General features: G+C 43.8%; 1 protein-coding gene across 5 annotated transcripts in view; it reads right to left on the bottom strand.

Moving 5' to 3' along the window:
* The window catches only part of LOC140429291 (ankyrin repeat family A protein 2-like), a 53,396-nt gene extending 33,146 nt beyond the window's left edge, over nt 1-20,250 (bottom strand). Inside the window, exons 1-2 of one of the 5 annotated variants that reach the window (XM_072516103.1) lie at nt 19,962-20,250; nt 11,168-11,493 (exon numbers count right to left, since the gene is read on the bottom strand). In XM_072516103.1, coding sequence (XP_072372204.1) covers nt 11,168-11,456 — 289 coding nt within the window. In that variant the 5' untranslated portion in view covers nt 11,457-11,493; nt 19,962-20,250. The other 4 variants (XM_072516101.1, XM_072516099.1, XM_072516102.1 and 1 more) reach the window with 4 other exon arrangements.
* Between the last annotated feature and the right edge of the window lie 39 nt (nt 20,251-20,289).

Raw genomic sequence — 20,289 nt, 5'->3', positions numbered from 1 at the left:
ACTGTAACTTATTAATAATTTAATAAACATTTATTTAAAAATGAATGTATTAATTTGTTCTGGAAATGGCAGTTAGAGGGGTAAAATGCTTCACTTGTGAGACGAGGGAAGTTTTCAGCATTCCGGACAACTACATCTGCAGGAAGTGCACCCAATTGCAGCACCTCACAAACCGCATGAATCAGTTGGAGCAGCAGTTGGATGCAGTTAGGAGCATGCAGGTGGCGGAAAGCGTCACAGATGGAGTTTTAGAGACGTGGTTACACCCAAGGTGCAGGAAGGTAGATGGCTAACAGGCGTAGGCAGTCATTGCAGGAATGCCCTGTGACTGTCCCTCTCTTTATCAAGTATACAGTTTTGGATACTGTTGCGGGGGATGGCCTATCAGGGGAAAACAGCAGCAGCAGCTAGAGCAGTGGCACCATGCTGGTTCTGTTGTTAACCAGGGAGGGACAAAGTGCAGAAGAGAATTAGTTATAGGGGATTCTATAGTCAGGGGCACAGATAGGTGCTTCTGTGGACGTGAAAGAGATTGCAGGATGGTATGTTGCCTCCCTGGTACCAGGGTCCAGGATGTCTGAACGGACAAGGTGCATTCTGAAGGGGGAAGGTGAACAGCCAGAGGTTGTGGTACATATTAGTACTGACGACATAGGCAGGAAGAGTGATGAGGTCCTGCAGCAGGAGTTCAGGGCGTCAGGTAGAAAGTTAAAAACAGGACCTCGAGGATTGTAATCTCGAGATTACTCCCTGTGCCACGTACCAGTGAGGCTAGAAATAGGAAGATAGTACAGCTAAACATATGGCTAAACAGTGGTATAGGAGGGAAGGTTTCAGACATCTGGGTCATTGGGATCTCTTCCGGTGCAGTTGGGACCTGTACAAGAAGGATCGGTTTCGTCTCAACTGGAGGGGCATAAATATCCTGGCCTCGAGGTTTGCTAGTGTCACACGGGAGGGTTTACACAAGTGTGGCAGGGGGATGGGAACCGGAGCAAGAGGTCAGATGGTGAAATAACTGAGGGGGAACTAGAGACCAGGGCCAATAAGACTCAAAGAGCAGGCAGGGAGATGAAATGAAAATCGCTTATTGTTAAAAGTAGGCTTCAAATGAAGTTACTGTGAAAAGCCCCTAGTCGCCACATTCCGGCGCCTGTTCGGGGAGGCTGTTACGGGAATTGAACCGTGCTGCTGGCCTGAGAAGTATAACAGATAAGGCAGATGAACTTAAGAGCTTGGATTAGTACTTGGAACTATGATGTTGTTGCCATTAAGAGACTTGGTTGAGGGAGGGACAGGATTGGCAGCTAAACTTTCCAGAATTTAGATGTTTCAGGTGGGATAGAAGGGGACGTAAAAGGGATGGGGGAGTTGTACTACTGCTAGCACAGTTGGGCAGCACGGTAGCATAGTGGTTAGCACTGTTGCTTCACAGCGCCAGGGTTCCAAGTTCGATTCCCGTTATGGGTCACTGTCTGTGCGGAGTCTGCACGTTCTCCCCGTGTCTGCATGGGTTTCCTCTGGGTGGTCCAGTTTCCTCCCACAAGTCCCAAATGGTTTGTTAGGTAATTTGGACATTCTGAATTCTCCCTCAGTGTACCCGAACAGGCACCAGATTGTAACGACTAGGGGATTTTCACAGTACTTCATTGCAATGTTAATGTAAGCCTGCTTGTGACAATAATAATAAAGATTATTAAGATGGTTCAGGAGAAAATCACAGCTGTACTGTGGGAGGACACCTCAGAGAGCTCATGCAGCGAGGCAATATGGATAGAGCTCAGGAATAGGAAGAGTGCAGTCACAATTTTGGGGGTTTACTACAGGCCTCCCAACACCCAGCTAGAGATCGAGGAGCAGATATGTAGGCAGATTTTGGAAAGGTGTAAAAGCAATAGGGTTGTTGTGGTGGGTGATTTTAACTTCCCTATATTGACTGGGACTCACTTAGTGCTAGGGGCTTAATGGGGCAGAGTTTGTAAGGAGAATCCAGGAGGGCTTCTTGAAACAATGTGTAGATAGTCCAACTAGGGAAGGGGCTGAACTGGACCTGGTTCTGGGGAATGAGCCCAGCCAGGTGGTCGAAGTTTCATTAGGGGAGCATTTCGGGAACAGTGACCATCATTCAGTAAGTTTTAAGGTACTGTTGGATAAAGATAAGAGTAGACCGCAGGAGAAGGCTTATTGGGGAAAGGCTAATTATAACAATATTAGGCAGGAACTAAATCAAATATGGCATGCAGCAGGCTTTCAAATGTCGATAGGAATTCAGGACCGGCATGTACCTGTGAGGAAGAAGGATAAATATGGCGAGTTTCGGGAACCTTGGATAACGAGGTATATTGTGAACCTAGCCCAAAAGAAAAAGGAAGCATTTGTGAGGGCTGGAAGGCTGGGAACAGACAAAGCCCACAAGGTATGTAAGGAAAGTAGAAAGGAACTTAAGCAAGAAGTCAGGAGGGCTAAAAGGGGTCCCGAAAAGTCATTGCCAAACAGGATTAAGGAAATCCCAAGGCTTTTTATACATTTATAAGGAGCAAGGGGGTAGTCAGGGAAAGGGTTGGCTCACTCAAGGACAGGGGAGGGAATCTATGCGTGGAGCCAGAGGAAATGGGTGAAGTACTAAATGGGTACTTTGCGTCAGTGTTAACCAAAGAGAAGGACTTGGTCTGGGGAAGGGTGTGAAGATAGTCTGGGTCACATTGATATCAAAAAGGAGGTGGTGTTGGGCGCCCTGAAAAACATTAAAGTAGATAAAGTCCCCAGGGCCTGATGGGATCTACCCCAGAATACTGAGAGGCAAGGGAGGGAGGGGCTGGGCTAAACCGCTAGCTTTTAAAGCAGACCAAGGCAGGCCAGCAGCAGGGTTCAATTCCCGTAACAGCCTCCCCGAGCAGGTGCTGGAATGTGACTAGGGGCTTTTCACAGTAACTTCATTTGAAGCCTACTTGTGACAATAAGCGATTTTCATTTCATTTCATTTTTCAAATCGCTGTGGCCTTGGTAGAAATCTTTGTATCCACTGGCTGCAGGTGAAGTCCCAGTGGACTGGAGAATAGCTAATGTTGTTCCTTTGTTTAAGAAGGGTAGCAAGGATAATCCAGGAAATTAGAGGCCAGTGAGCCTTATGTCAGTAATAGGGAAATTATTGAAGAGGATTCTTCAAGTCAGGATTTACTCCCATTTGGGAGCAAGTGGACATATTAGCGAAAGGCAGCATGGTTTTGTGAAGGGTAGGTCGTGTCTCACTAACGTGATCGAGTTTTTCGAGGAAGTGACGAAGATGATTGATGAAGGTAGGGCAGTGGACGTTGTCAACATGGACTTTAGTAAGACCTTTGACGAGGTCTCTAATGGCAGGCTGGCATAGAAGGTGAAGTCACACGGGATCAGAGATGAGCTGGCAAGTTGGATACAGAACTGGCTCAGTCATAGAAGACAGAGGGTAGCAGTGGAACAGCGCATTTCTGAATGGAGGGCTGTGACTAGTGGTATTCCACGGGGATCAATGCTGGGATCTTTGCTGTTTGTAGTTTATATAAATGATTTGGAGGAAAATGTAACTGGTTTGATTAGTAAGTTTGCAGATGACACAAAGGTTGGTGGAATTGTGGATACCGATGAGGACCATCACAGGATACAGCAGGATTTAGATCCGTTGGAGACTTGGGCGGAGAGATGGCAGATGGAGTTTAATTCAGACAAATGTGAAGTCATGCATTTTGGAAGGTCTAATACAGGTGGGAAATATACAGAACCCTTGGGAGTATTGACTGGAAGAGAGATCTGGGCGTACAGGTCCACAAATCACTGGAAGTTGCAATGCAGGTGGATAAGCTAGTCAAAAAGGCATATGGCATGCTTGTCTTCATTGGTCAGGGCATAAAGTATAAATATAAGTTAATAACCTTTATTGTCACAAGTAGGCTTACATTAACACTACAATAAAGTTACTGCGAAAAGCCCCTAGTCGCCACATTCCGGTGCCTGTTTGGGTACACAGGGAGAATTCAGAATTCTCAGCTGGTGCGGGAATTGAACCCGCGCTTCTAGCTTGTTCTGCATCACAAACCAGCTGTCTAGCCCACTGACCTTGATGCTGCAGCTGTATAGAACCTTAGTTGGGCCAGACTTGGAATATCGTGTTCAATTCTAGTCACCACACTACCAGAAGGATGTGAAGGCTTTAAGGGGCGTCTTGACAAATTCATGACCAGGATGAGAATAGAGGGATATGGACCCTGGAAGTGTAGAAGGTTTTAGGTTAGATGGGCAGCATAGTTGGCGCAGGCTGGCGGGCCGAAGGGCTGTTCCTGTGCTGTACCTTTCGTTGTTCTAAGATGCCATTTAATGAATCATTAGACTGCAACTATGAAGGACTCTAAAGGAGGAAGTTGGACAACAATATTAGAGATTCAGACCCACAGATGCAAAGAACAATTAGGAGACTGATGGAGCATTGTAGTCTGTGCCTCTTGATAAAATCAAAGAGCCGCTCATTGCAGATTATACTGTTAAGATCTTAGTCAGAATATTATGTCAAATTTTAATCACTGCAAATCGAAAAGAGAACCTGTGCCAATTGACTGTCGCCTTTCGGTGGAATTCTCCAGCCCCCCCCCCCGCGACAGGTTTTTCCATTGTTACTGCCAGGGAACCCACAGCGAGGGTCAGGTTCGGCAGGACCGGAAGGAAGGGCTAGAGAATGCCGTCTCTTGTTTGTGCAAGGGTGACCACACTTCAAAAGGTATTTAGTGACTGTGAACCACTTTGAGATGTTATGGGCCAGGGTTTAGAGAACCCCAAAGTGTATCACGGAGTTCACCTGACCCACAACTTTTAAATAGATTGTGGTATGGGGAGTACACGGCCCACTCTACAGGTGTGGTACAGCAGAAATCAAAAAGTATTTTTTAAAGCAAAACAATGTTTATTCTATGAACTCAAGTTAACCTTTTTAAAACATACAGTGACCATCTTAGCAACCATCAATTCAAATATAACCCCTGAATAATACAACACGAAGTAATCCTTAATAACTTCCCAAACAACATCCAGAAGACAAAAGAAACACCTTTTAACAGAAGCACATTAGTTTTACATTCACTACTGAGAACATTTATAATTCTGAATTCACCAAATGATCAAGAGATAGTCTTTCCATGGCAGAGAGAACAGCAGTACACCTGCTTTGTCAGGCTTCAACTCCAACACCGAAAACGAAACTAAAACACACTCTGCAGCAAACAGCCTAAAACGAAAGTAAAAAGCTGACAGACAAGCCCAGCTCCACCCACACTCTGACATCACTGAAAGACACCCATTTCTTAAAGGTACATTTCTTAAACACCCATTTCTTAAAGGTACTCTCACATGACACCTCCACCCAAGAAAAAATAAATAAACCATCAACTTCAAGATGGTTTCATTTTTCACCTTTTCACTATCCTTTAAGAAATGCACACAGTAAATATACTTTTTTGTTTCAAAAAAACCAACACACGCAAACAGGCACAATAATATAGTCCATTTTTGTTCTTCTTCCTCCAACTGAAATCCTTCTCGATTGACAGTCTCTTTGAACAAGAAGGTCTCTGCACGATCCATCCATTTCTCTATGCCTCGGCATTTCTCTTTAAAGTCAGATACTTTAGTTCAATCTGATCACAGAGTCCCTTGTAATTCTCCAACACAAGTGCATTGATTATCACAGCTTTCAGGCAGTCAAATGCCTGTTGAAAGTGTGCTGTCCACTGAAATTTTTATCGTTTATTCAGCAAGTCCATCAGTGGAGCAACCACGCTACAAGAGTTTTGCACAAATGTTCAATCAAATCCACTCATGCAAAGAAATCGCATTATTTCCCTTCGTCTTGAGGGTATTGGAAACTCCTCAATAACTGTTGGGTTTCACATCCCGTGTGACCATTCGACCCTGTCCATTTGTATGGCCAAGGAAAGTGACTTGGACTTTTCCAAATTCACTTTTGACTAGGTTTATTCACCAAACCCGCCCCTGAAGTCGATCAAATAACTCCATCAGATGTTTTAAATGTTCTTTCCATGTCTGGATGATAATTACCAGATCGTCGAAGTTTACCGGACAATTGGGTAATCCTGAAAAGACTTTGTTAGTTAACCGTTGAAATGTGGCTGGGGCTTTTTTCATGCCAAATGGCATAACTTTGAATTGGTGTATACCATCTGGAGTCACAAAAGCTGAAATTTCCTTCACCCTTTCGGATAAAGGTACCTGCCAGTAACCTTTAAGTAAATCCAGTTTGGAAATAAAAGCCGATTGTCCCACTTTCTCAATGCAATCCTCCAAATGTGGGATAGGATAAGGGTCCATTCTTGTAACTGCATTAACCTTTCTATAGTCCACACACAACCATTGGGTACCGTCTGGTTTAGGTACAATCACTATGGGTGAGCTCCATTGGCCGCAACCCACTTCAATTATGCCATTTTTAACCATACTCTCAATCTTTTGTTAACCTGTGCCAATTTTAAAGGGTTATGTCTGTATGGATGTTGTTTGATTGGAACAGCCTTTCCCACATCTACAACATGTATAGCCATTTTAGTACTTCCCAAATTATCTCTACAAACTTGCCCACGTTATATCAATAACTCTTTACGGGAAGCACGGTAGCATAGTGATTAGCACAGTTGCTTCACAGCTCCAGGGTCCCAGATTGAATTCCTGGCTTGGGTCACTGTCTGTGTGGAGTCTGCACATTTTCCCTGTGTCTGCGTGGGTTTCTTCCAGGTGCTCCGGTTTCCTCCCACAGTCCAAAGATGTGCAGGTTAGGTGGACTGGCTGTGCTAAATTCCCTTTAGTGTCAAAAGGTTCGGTGGGGTTATTGGGTTACAGGGATAGGGTGGAGGTGTGGGCATAATAGGGTGCTCTTTCTAAGGGCCAGTGCAGACTCGATGGGCTGAATGGCCCCCTTCTGCGCTGTTAATTCTATGATCTTTCAGGTCAGTCTGTTTTTCCTCTGGAAGGTAACTCAACAATTTATCCCAATTTTTAACATCCTCATTTTCCAATTTAATTTGAGGTATGTCAAATTCACAGTCATTTGGATTTGGTTCATCACTTTGAGTTAGAATCATTAAAACCTCCTCCTTTTTCTCTCCTTCCCTTTCATTTTAAGCATATTCACATGACACACTCGGTGAGTTTTCCTTCTATCGGTGTTTTTAAACCACATAATTCACTTCACTTAATTTCCTTTCAATCTGATAAGGTCCACAAAACCTAGCTTTTAAAGGTTCACCTATCACGGGTAACAACACTAAAACTTTATCTCCACTGGCAAAACTACGAACTTTGGATTTCTTGTCCGCTACCCGTTTCATCACATTTTGTGCAACGTTTAAATGTTGTCTAGCCAATTCACCTGCTCTATTTAATCGTTCCCTAAAATTTGACACGTAATCCAATAATGTAATTTCCGATTTCTCACTCACCAATTTTTCCTTAATCAATTTAAGTGGTCCCCTTACCTCATGACCAAAAATTAGTTCAAAAGGACTAAATTTGGTTGACTCAGTAGGTGCATCCCTAATTGCAAACAGTACGAATGGAATTCCTTTATCCCAATCCTCTGGATAATCTTGACAATAAGCCCTCAACATTGTCTTTAATGTCTGGTGCCACCTTTCTAACGCTCTTACCACCTTTTCTGGCAACATTCTTCCTAAACTACATAACTCTTCATCTCTTACCATTAAAGATTGACTAGCTCCCGTATCTCTTAAAACTGTGACTTCTTTACCTGCTCCTCCTGATACACGAGTAAACTTTATCCACACAAGTAACTTCTTGAAAGAGATCTGGCACCTTCTTATCAATCACCTCTTGATCAGGCTGTACAATCCTTTGCACCTCCTTCGCTTCACTTGGGCTTTCCTTTACCACTTTAACAAGCCCCACTGTCTCGTCCTGTTTTACCACATCAGCCTTCCCAGTGCTTTTCTTCAACCACCAACACTGTGACTTTACATGGCCTAGTTTGTGACTGTGAAAACATTTACATTTTTCATTTCATTTCCACCTTACTGGATTTATTTTTTAATCTGAGGTACACTCTCCTTATTATCTCCCATCAGATCACCTTTACCTTTACCACTTGAGTATTTCTCATGTCCCCAGTTTCTATCCCTCACAGGCTGAAACTGATGTCGGAAACCAAGCTTTGATTTATGAACTAATTCATAATCATCTGCCATTTCTGCTGCTAATCTCGCAGTTTTAATCCTCTGCTCTTCCACATGAGTTCTCACTACATCAGGAATTGAACTTTTAAACTCCTCCAAAAGTATAATTTCTCTGAGAGCTTCATACGTTTGGTCTATTTTCAAAGCCCTTATCCACCTATCAAAATTACTGTTTGATCCTTTCAAACTCCATGTATGTTTGACCCAATTCTTTCCTTAAATTTCTAAACCTTTGTCTGTAGGCTTCAGGCACTAGTTCATATGCACCTAAGATGGATTTTTTTCACCTCCTCATACGTCTCAGATACCTCCTTCGGTAGTGGTGCAAACACTTCACTCGCCCTACCTACCAGCTTTGTTTGAATCAGTAATACCCACTTGTCCTATGGCCATTGTATTTGTTTAGCTACCTTCTCAAATGAAATGAAAAAGGCTTCTACCTCCTTCTCATCAAACCTTGGCAATGCTTGGACATATTTAAATAGATCCCCATCAAGCCTTCGACTTTGCCGCTCTTTCTCACTATCTTGATCACTATCCACCAACTGTACGTTTCCCTTTACGTCTGCCAATTTTAACTGTCATGTTTCATGGTCATTTTCTGAATTTCAAACTCTCTCTCTTTATCTTTTTCCCTGATCTGTATCTCCCTTTCTCTTTCTTTTTGTTCTGCAAGGGCTATTCTTTCTGTTTTCCTTTCATCTCTCTCTATCTCTCTTTCTTTTTCCTCTCTCTCTCTTTCATATTCAAGCTGCTTTAATTCTTTCTCATGTTCCATTTGTTTAATTTGTAACTGAATTTTTGCCATTTCCAATGAGTCAAACTGTATCTCAGGCAACTTTAAATGCTTAGCCACCGCCATAATGACCTCATCTTTTTGCATTTTGTCAGGTAACGTTAACTGCAATGTTTTTGCCAAATCTAACAGTCTGCTTTTAGTCTCTGTCCGTAAGGTACTGCATGAGACCGTCTCCACCATTAAAAACTTCTGAGCCTCTGAAAGAGCCATTGTCCACAACACACTCCCTACTTAAACTAAAATACCACACCTGAAAAGCAACCACAATATGCTCACCCCTCACTGTTTTTAAGTTCACTAAGCCAATCCAATAGATAGACTTTTATCCCGGACTAGCCCCCAATTTGTTATGGGCCAGGGTTTAGAGAACCCCAAAGTGTATCATGGAGTTCACCTGACCCACAACTTTTAATAGGTTGCGTTATGGGGGCACACGGCCCACTCTACAGGTGTGGTACAGCAGAAATGGAAAAGAATATTTTAAAGCAAAACAATATTTATTCTACAAACTCAAGTTAACCTTTTTAAAACATACAGTGAACATCTTAGCAACCATTAATTCAAATACAACCCTCAAAGAATACAACACGCAGTAATTGTTTAAGCTTTCCTTTTAACATCCATAAGACTTAAAACACCTTTTACCTGAGGCACATCAGGTTAAAGTCACTACTGTTATTAGTTTTAAATCACCAGGATCAATTTACAGTCTTTAGATTACAGAGAGAGACTCTGATACACCTTCTGGCTGTGACTGCAGCTATCCAGCTCCGAAAACGAAACTAAAAGCCTAAAACTAAAGTAAAAAGCTGACAGACAGCCCAGCTCCACCCACTCTCTGACATCACTGTAGTAATAAACACCCATTTCTTACAGGTACTCTCACTACAGATATTTATATACAAACCCATTTTATAAACAGCCATTTCTTAAAGGTACTCTCACATGACACTCTCTCCACAGATGCTGAAAGACCTGCTGAGTTGATCCAGTGTTTTCGATAATTTGTTTTGTTCTTTAACCAGGATAATACCTAGGCTAAAGGCACTTGGCTATAAGAAGGCAATCCATTAAACTAGAGTTGCATTCCCTTTCGGTGAGGAAAATAAGAGAGAGAGCGAGAGAGAGAGAAAGGGCAAGAAAAAGAAAGAGAGAGAATGAAAGAGAGAAAGAAATTTATATTTATTTTATGCCTTTCATGATGACAGGATGTCCCACAGCAGGGCAGCACAGTAGCATAGTGGTTAGCATAATTGCTTCACAGCTCCAGGATCCCAGGTTCGATTCCCGGTCTTTGGTCACTGTCTGTGCGGAGTCTGCACTTTCTCCCCGTGTGTGTATGGGTTTCCTCCGGGTGCTCCGGTTTCCTCCCACAGTCCAGAGATGTGCAGGTTAGGTGGATTGGTCATGCTAAATTGCCCTTAGTGTCCAAAATTGCCCTTAGTATTGGGTGGGGTTACTGGGTTATGGGGATAGGGTGGAGGTGTGGGCTTGGGTAGGGTGCTCATTCCAAGAGCCGTTGCAGACTCGATGGGCCGAATGGCCTCCTTCTGCACTGTAAATTCTATAATTCTATGAAAGCACTTTACAGCCAATGAAGTACTTCTGAAGTGTAGTCACAGTTGTAATGTAGGTACTACCAATTGCACATAGCAAGCTCTCGCAAACCACAATGTGATAATGACTAGATAATTTGTTTTGTGATATTGGTTGAGGGATAAATATAGGCTAGGACATTGGGGATAACTCCCCTACATGTCTTTTAAATAGTGCCAATGGGATATTTTACATCCACCTGAGAGGTCAGATGAGGCCTCAGTTTAACACCCAAAAGATAGAACCTCCGACAATGCAGCAATTACTCAGTACTGCACTGGATTGCTGGATTGTCAGCTTTGATATTTGTGCTCAGGTCCTGAAGCGGGAATTAAATCCACAATCTATGACTCAAGAGGAGAAAGAACTAAATTGAGCCACAGCTGATTACACAATCTCTTGAAGTTAGGGGTATTCAAAATAAGGAATGGAATTGGCATATATGACAACTATTCCTTCTAATGGGGGAAATCAGTGAGCAAAAGAGTTTCTTCCTAGTTGGTGCTGCTGTTCTGGAGCCCAACTAAATTGCTGATATATTACCTACCTTTAAATAACACAGAGGCGACTTCTAGGTCAGAGTTCACCTGATCCTGAATGTTTTTACTCTCTTCTTCATTTAGAGATTTCACAAATCGAGAGCAGACATTCATATCAAATCTACTGGGCAGGACAAATTTCATTCCCATGGCAACATTGTGGGAAGGGCCACCTTCCGTATGAATATCTGCATGTGGCTCCACCTTGATGTATGGAATTTCAGCAAAGGAGGAATGATTCCCGTTTTCACCTCCGGAAGGTTCAGCGTCAGTGGCTGGGTTTCCTACCTCAGCCATTGCTGCTCAATTCAGTTGGTACAATCTGCTACTCCATCTGTTGGTACAACATTGAATTACCTTTCGGTTAGCTGACATGAATTTGAACACTATAATAATCCTTTTATTGTCACAAGTATGAAGTTACTGTGAAAAGCCCCTAGTCGCCACATTCCGGTGCTTGTTGGGGTAAGCTGGTATGGGAATTGAACCTGCGCTGCTGGCCTTGTTCTGCATTGCAAACCAGCTGTCTAGCCCACTGAGCTAAACCAGCTCTCATAGATTAAAACATGATGTGGAGATGCGTTGGACTGGGCTGGGTAAGAAGTCTTACAACACTCGGTTAAAGTCCACAGGGGAAGATGAGGCAACACCCAGAGGGCAAGGAAAGCAAGTACAGAGGGACCAAACGATGCCGGGGGGGGTGGGGGGTAAGGGTCTGAAGGGAAACAATTTATAGGGATACGGGAACAGGGCAGAGTCGTGGGACTAGCATAGTTGGTTTTGCAAAGAACCAATATGGATGCTGCATTCTACTTCTTTAGGGCCATCTTGGTGCAGATAAAGCCACAGAAGCGGACGTGCAGCTAAATCAGCCCCCCCTCCAGGGGCTGTGTCCAATCTTATCTAAGGAAATATATAACAAGGGCAGCACAGTGGTGCAGTGGGTTAGCCCTGCTGCCTCATGGCGCTGAGGTCCCAGGTTCGATCCTGGCTCTGGGTCACTGTCCGTGTGGAGTTTGTACATTCTCCCGTGTTTGTGTGGGTTTCACCCCAACACAAAGATGTGCAGGCTAGGTGGATTGGCCACGCTAAATTGCCCCTTAATTGGAAAGAACGAATTGGGTACACTAAATTTCTTTAAAAAAAAGTAAAGAGATAACAGCATTGGAGGACGCCCAGAGATTTATTAGACTGATCGGGTGTATGGGCGGATTTTCTTATGAGGAGAGGTTGAATGGGTTGGGCCTATTCTCATTAGAGTTTAGAAGAATGAGAGGCATCTTATTGAGACATATAGGATTCTCAGGGGGCTTGACAGGGTCGATGCTGTTTCTTCTTGTGGGAGAGTCTAGGACCAGAGGGCATGATCTCAAAGTAAGAGGTTGCCCATTTAAAACGGGGATGAGGAGGAATCTCTTCTCTAAGGGTAGTGAACCATGTGGAATTCTTTACTGCAGAGATCTCTAGAGGCTGGGTTGTTAAGTATGTTCAAGGCTGAGATTGACAGATTTTTAATCAGCAAGGGAATCAAGGGTTATGGGGGTAAGATGGGAAAGTGGAGTTAAGGACTATTATACCAGATCAGCCATGATCTCATTGAATGGTGGAGCAGACTCAATGGGCCAAATGACCTTCTTCTGTTCCTATGTCTTATGGATCTGTAGATGGCTATACTGGGCAGACACCAAAGCAGACCCAGAAAGAAAAAAAGCTTGGGGCACAGATGCACCTGGTCTGCTCATTGTTGACAGCATTTTCTGTTTTTTTAGTTCAGATTTCCAACATCTATGGTATTTTGCTTTGGTATCATCAAGTTTAAATTTGTTCCACATATTGATTGACTTTAATATAATTAATTAAATTAAAATGTAACAAAATAATTTACATAATATATTGCCTTTAATATCAAAAAATATGTCCCAAACTACTTCAGAGAAGGATAAGAATAAAAGCTGAGCTAAATAGAGATAAGTTGCTAAAAGATGTGTTTCAATCAGGATTTTAAAGGAGGAAAGGCAGAAAGGTTTACGGAGGAGATTAAACAGTTGCAGACATAGTCCCAATAGTTGAATGAAGGGTGTGACAGAGATACACAAAACCAGAACAAGAGGAACGCAGAGTTCTCAGAGTGGTTACAAAGGCCACGAAATGTGAAAAATTAAGAATTTTCACCCGACATTCCTAATTAGGCTAAAAAGTTGGGGTTACACACTCAATTGATGTCTCACTGCTCACTCACCCTGACAAACATATCTATAGACTTTTAATAATTTTGGTTTAAAGGGTCTGTTGCGGTGTTTTCATATGTTAAGAATAAATAAGATTGGAAAAATGGGTTACAAGTTCTTTGCTCCTGACAGCTATAGAGCCATGGAGTCATAGAGTCTTACAGCAGAGAAAGAGGCCCTTCAGTCCATCGTGTCTGCACAGGCCAGCAAGTACCCATCTATTCTAATCCCATTTTCCAGCACTTGGTCCATAGCCTTGTATGATAAGATGTTTCAAAGTGCCCATCTAAATGATTCTTAAATATTGTGAGGGTTCCCGCTTCCATCACCCTTTCTGGCAGCGAGTTCCAGATTCCCACCACCATGTGGATTAAAGTTTTTCCTCACATCCCCTCTAAATCTCCTTTCCCTTACACTGTAAGCCCGCTGTTTATTGACTCTTCTACTAAGGGGAATAGTTCATCCTATCTACGTTATCTATGTCCTTCATAATTTTGTACACCTCAATCAGGTTCCCCGTCACACTTTTCTGCTCTAAGGAAAGTACCACCAGCCCAGTCAACCTCTCCTCATAGCTGAAACGTCCAGCCAGGCAACATTGTGGTGAATTTCCTCTGCACCCTTTTTAGTGCAATCACATCCTTCCTATTGTGTGCCAACCATAACTGCACACAGTCCTCTAGCTGTGGCCTAACGAGCATTTTAAACAGCTCCATAATAACCTAACTGCTCTTACATTCTATGCCTTGGCTCATAAAGGCAAGTATTTCATATGTATTCTTAACCACCTTTTCTGCCTGTCCTGTTGCCTTCAGGCATCTTTGGACATGCACTCCAAGGTCCCTCTGGTCCTCTGTACTTCCTAGAGTCCTACCGCTCATTGTGTGTTCTAATGCCCTATTAGTCCTCCCAAAATGCATCACCTCATACTTTTCAGGGTTAAATTCCAATGCCACTGTTCTACCCATCTGACCAGCCTGTCTGTGTCATCCTGCAATTTAAGGCTTTCTTCCTCGCTATTTACCACATCACCAATTTTCATGTTGTCTGTGAACTTACTGTTCACACCTCCCATTCAAGTCTAGAATCTTAGAATCTCTACAGTGCAGAAGGCCATTCAGCCCATCATGTTTGCACCAACCCTTGGGAAGAGTACCCATGCCCTGACTCTATCACCATAACCCAGTAACCACACCTAACCTTTTAGACACTAAGGGGCAATTTATTGTTGCCAATCCACCTAATCTGCATATCTTTGGACTGATCATTAATGTACACTAGAAACAGCAAGGGACCCAGCACCATTGGACACAGGCTTCCAGTCACAAAAACAACCTTCGACCATCATCCTCTGCCTCCTGTCACTAAGCCAACTTTGGATCCAATTTGCCCTGGATCCCATGGCTTTTTTATCTTCTTGATCAGTCTCCCCCACGTGGGACCTTGTCAAAAGTCTTACTGAAGTTGAATGTAGACTACATCCACTAATGAAGACCCGCCTTCTCAATCTTGCCCCTCGTCTGAGGTGCGGTGATCCTCAAAGGGGAAAGCAGTCTGTAGTCATCTGGGACGATGGCGACTTTACCTTTACATCAACTGCACTCTCCTCATCTACACAGCTAGTCACCTCCTGAAAGTCATGCTGATGATCACTGATTAATCCTCACCTCTCCAAGTGGTGATTCATTCGGTCCCTCAGAATTTTTTCCAATAATTTTCCAACTATCGATGTGAGACTCATTGTCTTGTAATTACCTGTTTTTCCCTACTTCCCCTCTTGAATAATGATACCATATTAGCTGCCTCCAGTCCTCTGGCACCTCTTCTGTGGCCAGAGAGCATTTGAAAATTAGTGTCAAGAGTCCCTGCAATCTCTTCCCTTGCCTCACACAGCAGCCTAGGATAATTTCACCTGGGTCTGGGGATTTATCCACTTTTAAGCCTGCTCCCTCTCTATGCTAATCTATTCAATTATATCTTAGTCCCCCTCTCTGCTTTCAATACCAACATCATGCTTCTCCATAATGAACAGAGATGCAAAATATTCATTTAATACGTCGCCTAAGTCTTCCCGCTCCACACCCAGGTTGCCACTTTGGTCCCTAATGAGCCAGTCTCTTTCCCTGGTTGCCCTCTTGCCTTTAAAATACTTATAAAAACACGGTGGGATTTTCCTTTATTTTGCCTGCAAATGTTTTTTCATACCCGCTCTTCGTTCTCCTTTCTTTTTTAGATACCCCCTGCACTTCCTATAGTCCTCTCGGGCTTCCACTAGCCCATGTATCTTTTGGAGGGTTGGTGCAGATTCGATGGGCTGAATGCCCTCCTTCTGCATGTAGGGGTTCTATGCATTTTACACTATCAGTCTCCTTTTTTTTCTTTAGCCAATCTGTATTTCCCTTGATTTCCAGGACATGTTGGTCCCACCCTTTACCTTCACGAGAACATGTTGGCTTTGTACTCTTTATTTCCTTTTTAAATGATACCCCTTGCTCTGCTGCGGATTTTCTTATAAGTAACTGTTCCCAGTCCATTTTGGCCAGATCCAGTCTTATCATTGTAAAATTCTCTCCCACTGACACTATCACCGGCCCAGCTTCATTTCCTAAAATTAGGTCTAGTACCTCACCTCTCTTGTAGAACCTTCTACGTACAGGCTCAAAAAGCTCTCCTGAATGTACTTCTGTCCCCTGTAAGCCTTCCACACTTTGCCCATCCCAATTAATATTGGGGAAGCTGAGATCCCCTACTATTATTACTCCATTATTTTGACACTTCTCTGAGATTTACCTCCACATCTGCTCTTCTATCTCTCTCAGACTTTTTGCCATCTATCGTGCACTCCCATTTTTCCCAGGGTGGAAGAGTCAATTACTAGGGGACATGGGTTTAAGGTGCGATGGGCAAAGTTTAGGGGAGATGTAAGAGGGAAACTTTCTTACACAGAAGGCACTGGGTGTCTGGAAATCGCTGCTGGAGGTGGTGGTCAAGCAGGTATGATAGTGACGTTTAAGGGACATCTTGACAAATACATGAATAGAATCGCTTGTGACAATAAAGATTATAATAAATAAATAAATAATAGAGGGATTGGGACCCCAGAAGTGTAGATGATTTTAGGTTAGAATGGCAACATGGTCAATGCAGTCTTGGAGGGCCTGTTCCTGTGCTGTACTTTTCTTTCTTTTGTTCTTTGCGATTGTCCCTTTTTTGTTGTTAGGTTCCACCCATTTTGTCTCAAGCCTGCTAAGATATCATTTCTTTGCCCTCCAGACAGTCTCGGTTTTTATTTGGCTGTGCATCATCCCCTACTCTATCGCCACTCCGAACACACCCCCTGCTAAATTAGCTTAACCCCCACTCCCCCAAACAACATTAACAAACCTCCATGAAAGGATGTTAGTCCCATTTCAGTTCAGGTGCAATTCGTCCAACTTGTACAGGTCTCACCTTCCCCAGAAATGGACCCAGTAATCCCTCTCTCCAGCACCATCACTTCAGCCACGTATTCATCTGCTCTATCCCCCTATTCCTATACGCTCTAGCACGTGGCACTCGGAGTAATCCAGAGATTAGAACCTTTTGAGGTCCTGCTTTTCAATAGACTCATAGATGTTTACAGCATGAAACTGGCCCTTCGTCCCAGCTTGTCCATGCATCCCAGTTTCAATCTGCTACCTAGTTCCATAAATATATGCTCTTCCCTCTTTCTACCTATGTCATTAGTACAAATGTGAACTATGACCTCTGACCGTTCACCCTTCCTCTTCAGATTATCCTGCACCATTCAGTAACACACTTGACCCTGGCACCAGGGAGGCAATAGACCATCCGGGAGTCACATCTGCGACCACCAGGAGTCATGTCTGCACCCCTCACGATTGAGTCTCCTACCATTATTGCTCTTCCACTCTTACTCCTCTCTCTTTGTGCAGCTGAGCCACCCACAGTGCCGTGAACTTGGCTCTGGCTGCACTTCCCAAAGTAACCGTCACTTTCATCTTTTTCCAACACAGAAAAATGGTTGAGTGAGATACACTCTGGGGCTTTCCTGACAACTAGTTTGCTCCCCCCACTCCTCTTCTTCCGACTGCTGGTCACCCATTCACTCTCTCACTGCACTTAAATGCGAGATGACCACGACGAAAAACGTGCTATCCACAAACTTCTCAACCTTGTGGATGCATCGCCGTGCTCAAGAACCGAAAACAATCTCTCAAGCTGGTCAAACCGGTGTCACTTCCTGTCATCCAGGCTGCAAGGACTGTGTAAGAATTCCAACATGTTGCAGGCTGTGCAAAACACAGGACTGGGCTCCCCTGATATACTTTTAGTGACAAGACTCTTTCTTAAATTCATGTCAAGTACAAAATTATTTTGGTTATTTTTTTTAAAAAGCTATAACTCTTGCTTTAAAGTGGAGAAATCAATTTACCCGTTACCTTCTCATTTATTTTATATATTTAAATTTTTTAAAATTTATAATCGTTTATTGTCACAAATAGGCTTCAACGAAGTTACTGTGAAAAGCCCCTAGTCACCATATTCCAAAGAACAAAGAAAAGTACAGCACAGGAACAGGCCGTTAGGCCCTCCAAGCCTGCGCCGACCATGCTGCCTGTCTAAACTAAAATCTTCTACACTTCCAGGGTCCATATCCCTCTATTCCCATCCTATTCATGTATTTGTCAAGATGCCCCTTAAATGTCACTATCGTCCCTGCTTCCACCACCTCCTCCTGCAGCGAGTTCCAGGCACCCACTACCCTCTGTGTAAAAAACTTGCCTCGTACATCTCCTCTATACCTTGCCCTCGCACCTTAAAACTATGCCTGCTAGTAATTGACCCCTCTACCCTGGTAAAAAGTCTGACTATCCACCCTGTCTATGCCCCTCGTAATTTTGTAGACCTCAATCAGGTCACCCCTCAACTTCCTTTGTTCCAGTGAGAACAAACCAAGTTTATTCAACCTCTCCTCATAGCTAATGCCCTCCATACCAGGCAACATCCTGGTAAATCTCTTCTGCACCCTCTTCAAAGCCTCCACAACCTTCTGGTAGTGTGGCAACCACAATTGAACACTATACTCCCAAGTAACTAAGGTTCTATACAGCTGCAACATGACTTGCCAATTTTTATACTCAATGCCCCGGCCAATGAAGGCAAGCATGCCGTATGCCTTCTTGACTACCTTCTCCACCTGTGTTGCCCCTTTCAGTGACCTGTGGACCTGTACACCTAGATCTCTCTGACTGTCAATACTCTTGAGGGTTCTATTCCTACCTGTATTAGACCTTCCAAAGTGCATTACCTCACATTTGTCCGGATTAAACTCTATCTGCCGACTCTCTGCCCAAATCTCCAAACAATCTAAATCTTGCTGTATCTTCTGACAGTCCTCATCGCTATCCGCAAGTCCACCAACCTTTGTGTCATTGCAAACTTACTAATCAGACCAGTTACATTTTCCTTCAAATCATTTATATATAGTGCGAACAGCAAAGGTCCCAGCACTGAGCCCTGCGGAACACCACTAGTCACAGCCTTCCAATCAGAAAAGCACCCTTCCATTGCTACTCTCTACTTTCTATGACCTAGCCAGTTCTGTATCCATCTTGCCAGCTCACCTATGATCCTGTGTGACTTCACCTTTTGTGCCAGTCTGCCATGAAGGGACCTTGCCAAAGGCCTTACTGAAGTCCATATAGACAACATCCACTGCCCTACCTGCATCAATCATCTTTGTGTTCTCCTCAAAAAAACTCTATCAAGTTAGTGTGACACAACCTCCCCTTCACAAAACCGTGCTGCCTCTCGCTAATATGTCCACTTGCTTCCAAATGGGAGTAGATCCTGTCTCAAAGAATTCTCTCCAGTAATTTCCCTACCACTGACGCAAGGCTCATCGGCCTGTAGTTCCCTGGATTATCGTTGCTACCCTTCTTCAACAAAGGAACAACATTGGTGATTCTCCAGTCCTCCGGGACATCACCTGAAGACCATCCAAAGATTTCTGTCAAGGCCTCAGCAATTTCCTCTCTTGCCTCTTTCAGTATTCTGGGGTGGATCCGGTGCCTGTTCGGGGAGGCTGGTACGGGAATTGAACCTGCGCTGCTGGCCTTGTTCTGCATTACAAGCCAGCTGTTTAGCCCACTGTGCTAAACCAGCCCCTGCTCTCCCCCTTGTAGCCTCTATTCCTGCAGCAGGGCAAGGCCACTTTCTGAAGATGAAAAAGCTGGAAAGCAAAATAGCAACTCTTTCCCCATGGCACCAAATTCCCAAATATGCATACTCTGATTGTCTCACTCAGGTGTTATCTCTTCCAATTGCTCGTGCGCCCACTTACTGGCCATTCTGCAAAAAGTTCAGGCCCCTCTGTGCGCACAAAACAGCGGCGATGAGGGATCCTACCGTCAAGTCTCTGATTTCAGGACCCACTGATGGAGACAGGGCGCCTACGATGTCAACAACCACTCCGTTAATTTAACCATAAGGTCGGCTGGCTGTTCAAATTCAATCTGTGAAGGCCGACGAGAGGGCCTGTGAATAGTTCGATTTAATGAGTGTTGCTTACTTGTGATCAGTGTTGCTTACTTGCGAGAACCCCCCCCAGTGGCTCCGCTGTTTAAATGTCATCAGCCGATTCCTCTCCCTCTTCCCATGAGTCCCAGCAGCAACCAATGTCGATGTCAATAAAGTTTGTTCAAAATTGGCAGCACTCGCCTCCGACAGAGGAAACTCCGGTTACTTCCCAAACTCATAGAAAACAACGTGACGAAAGTTAACTGCCCTGGAACATTAACTCTCCTTCTCCAGACAGATGCTCTCCTGAGCTTGCTGAGTATTTTCTGTCAAGTTCAGGAAATGCCTGTTGGTCTGGGCGCCATCTTTGTACGGGGCGT

Source organism: Scyliorhinus torazame, chromosome 9, assembly GCF_047496885.1.
Source record: "Scyliorhinus torazame isolate Kashiwa2021f chromosome 9, sScyTor2.1, whole genome shotgun sequence".
Classification (NCBI taxonomy): Eukaryota; Metazoa; Chordata; class Chondrichthyes; order Carcharhiniformes; family Scyliorhinidae; genus Scyliorhinus; species Scyliorhinus torazame.
The sequence above is the reverse complement of the archived record's forward strand: the minus strand, read 5'-3'. Positions and strand labels throughout refer to the sequence as shown.